Source organism: Arachis ipaensis, chromosome B08 (genome assembly GCF_000816755.2).
Source record: "Arachis ipaensis cultivar K30076 chromosome B08, Araip1.1, whole genome shotgun sequence".
NCBI lineage: Eukaryota > Viridiplantae > Streptophyta > Magnoliopsida > Fabales > Fabaceae > Arachis > Arachis ipaensis.
Window position 1 is genome coordinate 125,881,699 of NC_029792.2, and position 9,122 is coordinate 125,890,820.

General features: G+C 34.5%; 1 protein-coding gene across 1 annotated transcript in view; it reads right to left on the bottom strand.

Moving 5' to 3' along the window:
* LOC107613572 (DNA polymerase delta catalytic subunit) overlaps positions 1-8,962 on the bottom strand; it is a 12,641-nt gene extending 3,679 nt beyond the window's left edge. Inside the window, exons 1-21 of the mRNA XM_016315644.2 lie at positions 8,520-8,962; positions 8,318-8,428; positions 6,789-6,895; positions 6,488-6,647; positions 5,996-6,191; positions 5,748-5,883; positions 5,523-5,660; positions 5,210-5,287; positions 5,002-5,093; positions 4,668-4,734; positions 4,503-4,574; positions 3,986-4,072; positions 2,696-2,815; positions 2,486-2,584; positions 1,661-1,768; positions 1,409-1,504; positions 1,249-1,314; positions 1,048-1,104; positions 819-906; positions 638-717; positions 196-309 (exon numbers count right to left, since the gene is read on the bottom strand). Coding sequence (XP_016171130.1) covers positions 196-309; positions 638-717; positions 819-906; positions 1,048-1,104; positions 1,249-1,314; positions 1,409-1,504; positions 1,661-1,768; positions 2,486-2,584; positions 2,696-2,815; positions 3,986-4,072; positions 4,503-4,574; positions 4,668-4,734; positions 5,002-5,093; positions 5,210-5,287; positions 5,523-5,660; positions 5,748-5,883; positions 5,996-6,191; positions 6,488-6,647; positions 6,789-6,895; positions 8,318-8,428; positions 8,520-8,778 — 2,331 coding nt within the window. The 5' untranslated portion in view covers positions 8,779-8,962. The remainder of the gene's footprint in view (positions 1-195; positions 310-637; positions 718-818; positions 907-1,047; positions 1,105-1,248; positions 1,315-1,408; positions 1,505-1,660; positions 1,769-2,485; positions 2,585-2,695; positions 2,816-3,985; positions 4,073-4,502; positions 4,575-4,667; positions 4,735-5,001; positions 5,094-5,209; positions 5,288-5,522; positions 5,661-5,747; positions 5,884-5,995; positions 6,192-6,487; positions 6,648-6,788; positions 6,896-8,317; positions 8,429-8,519) is intronic.

Consider the following 9,122-nt stretch of genomic DNA (forward strand, 5'->3'; position numbering starts at 1 on the left):
TGAGGCGCAGCCATTACTTTATTGTTAGTTGAAATTAAAGTATGTACAGGTACCATCCTGTATTTCATTGTTTCAACAGTCGTTCACAGGAAAACCACACAAAAGAAAATCTTCTGAACTCAAGATTTTATCACTTTCATGATTTATCATACAAGGACCTAAAGCAAAGAGATTAGAAGTGATTCTGAGTGTTACTTTTGTGAAAGTTCCACTAATATAATCAGCAGCTTCTCTTCCCAGATTCATAGCCTCTTCTACGGTAGAAACACCAAACTGAACCATGACTGAATCCGTGTCACCGTATATTACCTGTATGAAGAATTGCATTTTTTGTAAGACACCAAACATTAAAAAGATGCACAACCAAAAATATGAAATTATTTGCAAGGATGAAAAGTCTCGGGCTTTTAGCTCAAAGCTAAAAGTTTCAATTCCCAGATGCAGCACCATGGGACTAAAAAATAATAGCTAATTACTTGCTGTAGCCCATACATGATGTAACAAGGTAAATTTTCGTCTTATCTACTAAGTTCAATGTACAGGTCAACAGACACCTAGAGAGTTTTACCAACTAAACCTAGAACCCCATCAAGTGCATAACAGACAGCAAAAGCAAGAAAATTTCTAAATACAATACCTCGGCAGTGTGTTCATAGCCATTAAGAGTTGTAAATTTATCTTCCACAAGTTTTTTTGTGTGCTCGATCATTTGTCGACCTTTTCAACACATACAATGCATATTAGGTTGTTGTTTCCTTTAAAAAGACGCATGATCTTGAGACTGTAAAGCATCACAAACTAATAAGTTGGAGCAATACCATAGCTAGTTACACTTGATGATATCTCCAAGCATGGTAACTGACCAATAGTTGCCCCAGTAAACCCATATACAGAATTTGCACTGATCTGGAAAAAACAGAAATAAAAGTAAAGAAATTACCAAGTAGTACAGTTATTACTTGTTAGTATGCACTGGAGAATGGACTGAACAACTATCAAACAATGAGACATGGGAAAAAAAAGACATAATTATCGTGCACAACTCACCTTTAGGGCCAGTTGTCTACCATCAAGCACGGCTTTCTCAAGGGGATCTTTTGCCTCCTACAAATAGTAAAGGAATACAGAACTCAAGATATTATAAAGAACTCAATATAGTAAAAATAAATATAGAAATAATTTTAGAAAAAAGGTAAAAAGCAAATCTAAATCTATAGTCAGTAGTCATAGAAAGTACAAAAATGATACCTTCAAATCTGCTTTTGCCCTTTTACGCGCGGCTAAAAGCTCTTCAAGAATTTCAGGAAGTATTCCCTACATAATTGTTATGTCAACTTCACAAACTTCTAAAATGAAATCAGTTGTAGAGAAACCCAGTTTAAGCAGCAAAAGTTTTCAAGCAACAGACCTTCTGTAAATTTGATTTAACAAATGTTTCCCCAGATGGAGTTTTGTTCACTGATTCTGGAGGGAGATTAAGTTTCCGAACATCTTCAGGAGTCACCTTAAAACAGTAAACAAAAAGTGCTCAAAAGTCAAAACTGTTACCCCAAAAAAAAAAAATCAGTGACCCTAATGAATAAAAATAAATACAACAGGGGATAAAAAAACACTAAGTTGCTCGTGGTAGAAGATAGAAACATGAAGAGTTAAGATTTACCAGGGTACAATAACATAAATTATAGGCCATCATAATAGATGGATATAGTGATGCAAAATCCAAAGTAGCAATTGGCTTTTCATAGAACCCAGCTCTTGCCTCCAATACCTGCAAGTTGCAGAAGTTAAAAGAATCATGATCTTGTGCTTGACGAGCAAAAGTTGGATAAATAAACATCCAAAAGGAAAATAAGGAAAAGGCTGCCAAGAATATATACACTTAAAATCATGCTTTCGTTTTTTTTTTTCTTTTACTCTTTTTTTTTTTTTGTTATTTAAAGAGGGATAAGACAAGTGAAAAGTATTTTAAGAACTCCGATTTAATACAAGCAGAGGACTTCGTATAAATTCTACTAAACATTTTTTAAACTGTAAAAAACATTCTAGCACATCTTTTCTGAGTGTAACAAATATGGTTACAAACAAAGAAAGTGTCCAAAAAATAAAAACAGAAAACAGTCTTTACAGAATGCAGCTACTAGAAGAGACTCGGTGACAACATTATTGCACTATAAACAGCTTTCAAATCCACAAACATGTCAGCATTCAGCAACTCTGATGTTAGGTGGCACTGTGGCAGCAATGTCCTACTTTGCTACAACATTTATGTTTAACATGTATCTATAAATCGATTTAATTCAATGCAGTCTTGGAAAACCCTTTGGGCATAAAAATCGTCAAATAATTTTGCTGGCAGGAAGCTTATTCAGTGTCTTAATTTCACATTGTATTAGGAGATATGACAAAAAGAAAACATGAAGTTATGCATATTTAAGGAAGATAGAGCCTGATATAATCATCAATTGAATAATTAAAATGAACTTACAGTGGCACCTTCATATGTTCCTTGTTCTGAACCAGCCTGTTTTACATTAGGAAGAACCAGGTTCTTCTGCTTTGCCTTCCTAAGGAGTTGAGAAAGTACCTGTAAGGAAAGGAGGGGAAAACAAAGTTTAACTCCTTTGTCAAATTCATGTGCCAAATATTTCCCATATTCATAATAATTGATTATAAAAATTAAATATTATTTCTTTACCTTAATGCTTTGGCCCCTAGCAAGCAGAAAAGAAATTGGGACACCTGTTACTCGAGCCATCTCCACATAATTATAAATGAACATCAATTTATCTAAAAGCCGTTGAGGGAGATAAGCATCCTGCACAAAGATCAGAATAGATTGATTCACCATTTTCATTTTTCAAGCACATAAAAAGAACGTAATCATGTAAATTGTTGCCATAGCAAATTTACTACATTCGGCACATACAACTTTGATGAACAAGAAATAAGCATTGCAACTTCTAGAATATAGCCTACCTAGATTATTGAAGATTTTAAGATGTCTAAACTCCAATTTTGCACTCCTTTGAATATGTTAAATGTACACATGTCTGACTTCACCTAATAGCCTAAACTTTGAAAAGAAATGGTTTGCTACATACATGGTCATAGTTTCAAATCCCCAATGACCCAGTGGCCCACATTTAATCCTTTCCGTCTCCCATTCTTCTAATTTAAAACAGTTAAATTTCAAGGTTGCTAATGCACTCTTCATACTTCAAGTCCTTTAGCCTCCTATGAGTTGCATGTGGAGTTATAATAAATGTAATGACATTCAAGTGCATTCACCTTAAAGCTTAAACTTTTGGGAGAGATGACCCATGATAATATATTTTGAAAACCTAAGTACTTCAATTTACAATATGTGATGTTAGACCATATGTTGTGCACCCAAGAATCAGCATTGACAGTAAAAAGATTCTAAAGCCAACTTCAGGTTTAGGGAAGTTATTAATGAATCTATTAGCATAGATAAAGTGCACTAAACTAAATTTTGTCAAATTGTGTGATCATGTTTAATAACTCAGGTATTAAAAGTTTAGCAGAAATGTACTGATACGTGTTAAATGCCCTCCTGAACACATATCATGTACTGTAAGTGGTTACAAACTCCCCTCATGCATAATATAAATATAAATAATTAAATATAAGAAAACAAAACAAATAAAAAATAAATATATGTATCAGCTGCCTGTCTTCATCTACAACTCCTCTGACAAAGGTAAGGGTAAGGGGCACCAGCTAAAATGCAGACCAAAAATACTACAATTATTAATCAGATAGTCAAATCATAAACTGAATTTGCAAAACTTAAGTGATTTAACATCTTGATCGTGGAAACATCATAAACAATTCCAAATTTAGTGTCAACGTACGTTTTCCTGTCAATGAGAACTTGTTAAAAGAAACAGAAGACTTGACATTTAACATTTAAACAAATGGTAGTGGCACAGAGACCACGAGAGAAACAAATCAAAATATGAACCTTTAAACAATACACAGCAAGGCGCCTCCTAGTTTCTGCATTTCCATTCTGAAGATCAGATATGATAGAATGGTGAACATCCTCTTTCTGCAGTATGCAAACAGACAGAGGCTTGTTAAATTGGTATGCTTTATATTTTTCCAAAGGAAAAAGAAAGAGAGAAAAATAAATCAAGCAATGAAGGCATCATGGAAGTGCAACAATTCAGTTTTTTTAAATATTTTGTGCTGGCCATTAGAATAGAACCACACAAAGCAAAAAAGCAAATAGAAACACATGCACAAATATACAAATAGTAACTAACACAAACCAATCAAAATTTATTTTGTTGAATTATTATAACTCATTTAGTCCATGATGTCACATTTACAATAGCCAAAAGCCAAGGCAAAAAAAAATCTGTCCATTGTTTCTTCTACCAACAATTCATGTCTTATGAACAGTTCCAAGATGTATTAACAATAGAATGGAGTAAGGAAATAATTACATGGAATGAAATAAAAAAGCATTGCCTTACCTGCTCAGAAAGAAAGTGTGCTGAAACAGAATTCAAAGAATAAGAACTTAATTTGTAGTCTCTTTGCATAACCTTCATATAAAACAAAGCCAAAAAAACTTACTCAGCAATAAAGTTGGATTATCCAAACAGAGGGTAGTTAATGAAAAGCAATATCAACAGTACCTGGAGCAGATCAAACTGAACTCTCCCTTCTACAGCAACTTCTTTACTTTCTCTGGTTCCATACTGTCTACAAAACCATTAAGTAACACCGAGAAAATGGTTGAAACAATTGACAGTGCAAAAACACAACTGGTAAACGAGATAGTTTTAAAATTCATAGAAAATGTTGAGGACCTAAAATGTTGCAATTACTTTCGAAACCAAAAATCCTCATTTTTTATAGAAGTTGATGCACTCGTAAGAAACCCACCATCTACTACAATTCCAGAAATTTAACTAACACAGATAAAATGAGAGTGAAACCACAGAACAATGTGTTATTTCTTATCTTTACCTAGATGAAAAAGTTGTATCCTTTACTCGAACCCTACTGTTCCTGATACGGCCCAGAATAGGAAATTCTGCTATTTTCAAGGCTTGAGCTCTCTGAAAACAAGAAAAGCATAAACCAAACATATAATAAAATAGCAGCCACAACTAAATTAACCGAAGCTTCCAATTATTAACTGGTTATACTTTCTTGTCTCAAAGATAATCAATACCTCAATAAGATATGGCAGGTCAAATTTGCAGATGTTATATCCAATTATAATATCAGGGTCAACTTCATGGATAAAATCCTGCAAGAAAATCATCCTCATCAGACTATAATAAGATAACAAATAAAGGATTATAGTTCAGTCAATAGCTGCATAATATTAAATATACTACATGATATACAAGTTCAAGACTCAAACCATTAATATGTTATAGACACTAAAAAAATACCATACTGTATAATGAAAACACAGGATATCAAATTTTTAATTAGCATTCTCAAAAGAAATATAAAATATGCAAAAACAACAAGAATACCCTCCAGGCCAGAAGGACTTCTCTTTCTGTATCAAACGACATCACATCAACACCAACTATGGGAGAACATGAATTAAGAGTCATCACATTACGGATGAATGGCTGATCTTCTCCTTGTAATGTAACCAGATTAGCAATCTGCAATAAAAATGATATTTTGCAGTTCAAAACCATATCATTGTGATGTGAATGGTAGTTCAAGTGGGACAAGAGAAAGCATTGGACCTGGATAACAGGATCATGGGTAGGCTCAGGAAAATGACCTTTACGACCAGCACACTCAATGTCAAAACTCAATATGCGAAATGGTGCCATCTTTGAATATTCACCTTCTGGGGCATGGCTAATCAATTCCGAATACCTATAACAAAGTTAAGGAGAAAGAAGAAAAATCCAACGGTTGTTTTGCAAAAAAATAACCCCTCTATTAGTAGACTATTTGATTGTAGTAAGGTTCCACAAAAAAAGGATACAAGCAATCAAACTCTAACTGACAGTTAGACAAGCTTCTTGCTGTCTTCTTATATTTCCCGGCAGGAATTTCAATCCAATTACCACCAACTATATTGCAATCAATCATGAAGCGAAGGGCAAAAAGTACATTGCTTTCATAAGTCATGAAGCTCTTCATGCCAAGACCATTAAGCTGAATACCTCTATCAAGAATACCTACCAAGAATTATAATTTTGGCAAGAGAATAATTAACTCGTGATCATTTGCTTTTGAGAAGGACAATTGTCAAAATGTAAATACCAAAACATTAATGTAAGGATTTGAGAAACTAAAACTTAATGCTCAACCTAAGGGGTAACCCATGGTCATACCACAACATCACAATGCATAACAATACAGCTGATGAGAAGTAAAGATATAGCTTAAGCATTAATCAAGTAACACTGGTCTTCTTTGAACTCATAAAGATGATTAACATAATACATATAGAAAATCAACTAATAATATATACCACGGCAGCTGGCAACCATTGTGGGGAGAGCAACTACAATTTTGAGAAAGGGATGAGAACTGGACTGCTGGTAATACATAATGCTCCTTCTCTGCACCAATTCAATACGACGAACAAATTTGCCTACATTACTGTTTCTATTGGCCTCTCGCATCCTTCCCTGAAGAATCACAAAACACAAATACAAGTAAATTATACGACTTATGACTCGAAAACCTATTCGTTCATTAATTAAAAAAAAAAAGGAGAGAGAGAAAAAAAATGGGACAAAAGAAATATCCTTACGCACTAAGCCACATACCTCAAGAGTTTGATGAAAATGGGAGATATCATCCGGACCCATTCCAGGCGGGCAGCTGATGTAGAAATATGGTTCAAACCCATGAACATTGCAGCAAACACTGTGTCCTAACAAACAACATCAAGAGCATATTATATAATCGTACAAGGAACCACGTAGTTGAGCATGATAATGTATAGCTAGATCATGTACAAACTATCTACCAACTTTTTCAAGCAGGCAGTTTATCAATCCTATTAAAACATAGATGTTGTCTATTAATACATGTGATGGGGAAATTATAACATGAACCATGAAAAAAGTAACTGGGTGTGCAAGGAAGAAAATCCTTCATGGCCATGTCTTCACTAAGACAATAAGTATACAAGGATGCAGAGAGATTAGCAAAAATTACAATTTCACAAGTCTTGTAATCTTCTCACAGTAGAGTCCATCAATAAAATTAATTCTAAATCATGCTGTCAGGTTGAACTTACAGGTGTAAGAAACATTTTCAACATAGGTATGCAAAAATATCAATATAGACCTTTCTGAAATATTTATCACTGCATATCTGCCATTTTTCAATTAGATAATTAGAAGTAAGTCTGTAAAGTGACTCTACGTTTAGACTTGTAAATCATGATTTCACCAATTAACCCCAAAACAATAAAATTAAAAACAAGGAAGCCCCATCAAAATAAATGAACCTTATTCTGAAGTATCAAAATATCTATATATCTATATTTAAAAATCACATATCATGAAAGTCAAAATTTAGGAACTGTTAAAATCCGAGTCCACATTCATGTCATATTTTCCACACTGGAAAATCAAAGACTCACTTGTAGTGTGGATCAAAGACCACTGGTTCAAATAGTTTACACTTGTCATGCAAGCTCCTTTGCATGGGCTGACTTCTACTTGGGTTGAAATATAATTTGATTATAAACTAAGTATAAGGGCACGAGGTCCAAACTCTTCTGATCTCTACACAATCTAAGATTCTTTTCAACTATAATTTCAAAATATTAATTGTTGCATTGAGGCTGAACAATAATGTATATAATTAACAATCTAATTAAATAATCTAGTACAATTCCATGTTAAAAACCACAAGCAGATAATATGAACTTATAGAAGTTATAAAAGTACTAAACCTTATCCATAAGTAAGGCAACAATTTATTTACTCTATGAACTAACCAACGAATGATATTGGGACTAAAAGAGACTAATACCCAGCATTTTTTGTTGAAGAGTAAGTGAGAGCTTGATTAATAAGGAAAAATAGGCATGCTAACATGTACCTTCAACTACTACTGCTCTCTTTAAGACTTCTAACTCCTAACTAATCAATCATTTCTTGATAAGTTAGACACGAAGAACAATGCAACACTTTAAACAGATAATTCCAAAATTGTTGACTTCAAATGCTTTCACAGTATGAAAAGTAAAAGCAAGTTCAAGCAACACTGTAAACGGATATTCTCAAATTGTTAACTGTAAATGTTTTAGCAGTATCGAAAATAAATGCCAGCACGAGCTAACCTTCCTTTGTAACACCAAATATTCTAATTATAGCAGCAGGTCCAGACGAATTCGGCATCAACTCTTTGTGGCTCTCCCCAATTACGTAATCAATCTCCAGCTGCTGGAAAACTACATAACCAAAAATCCAAAATCAACACAAAAGCAAAAACCCTAGTGCAGGTTTTCATAACAGGAAATTGCTACGGCGGAAACTACTTACGGACGCTGCAAGATTGCGAAACGTAGTCGGAGGAGAGGGGAGGGCGGGTCCACTTGGAGAGGCGGTTAGCGAGGGCCTGGCGCTCCTCGATGTCGTGGAGGATGAGGGACTCTTCGTCCTCCGTGATGAGGGTTTCGTTGAGGAACACATCCTCATCGACGAAATCATCTTCCTGAGACAGGGCCTGGGTTTTCGCCTGAGTGGCCGGCGAGGGATGCGAAGTCGGTGGAGCAGGGCGTTTCCGGCCGCCGCTGCTCATGGCTGTCACTATAAACGAGAAGGCGGAGGAGGAGGGTTTAGGGGACAGAGAGAACAGAGAAGTGTAGTGTGATGTGAGTGAATAATGATTAATGAATAAGGTTCCCGCCAGTTTTTGGTAGCGAGCAAATGCAATTGGTTTTTCCCGCTGCGGAAACACGTGACACAAGCCGCAGGGTAAGTTCAGGTTTAAGCCATAGTCATCAGAATCGACCCACTAATTAAATCATTTAGAATAGTAAGTCATTGGTTAGTGATTCAACCGATAAATATAATTAAATAATTATATAAAATTTTAATTTTTTATTAATAAATGTTTTTTTAATTTTATTTTTATATTCACTT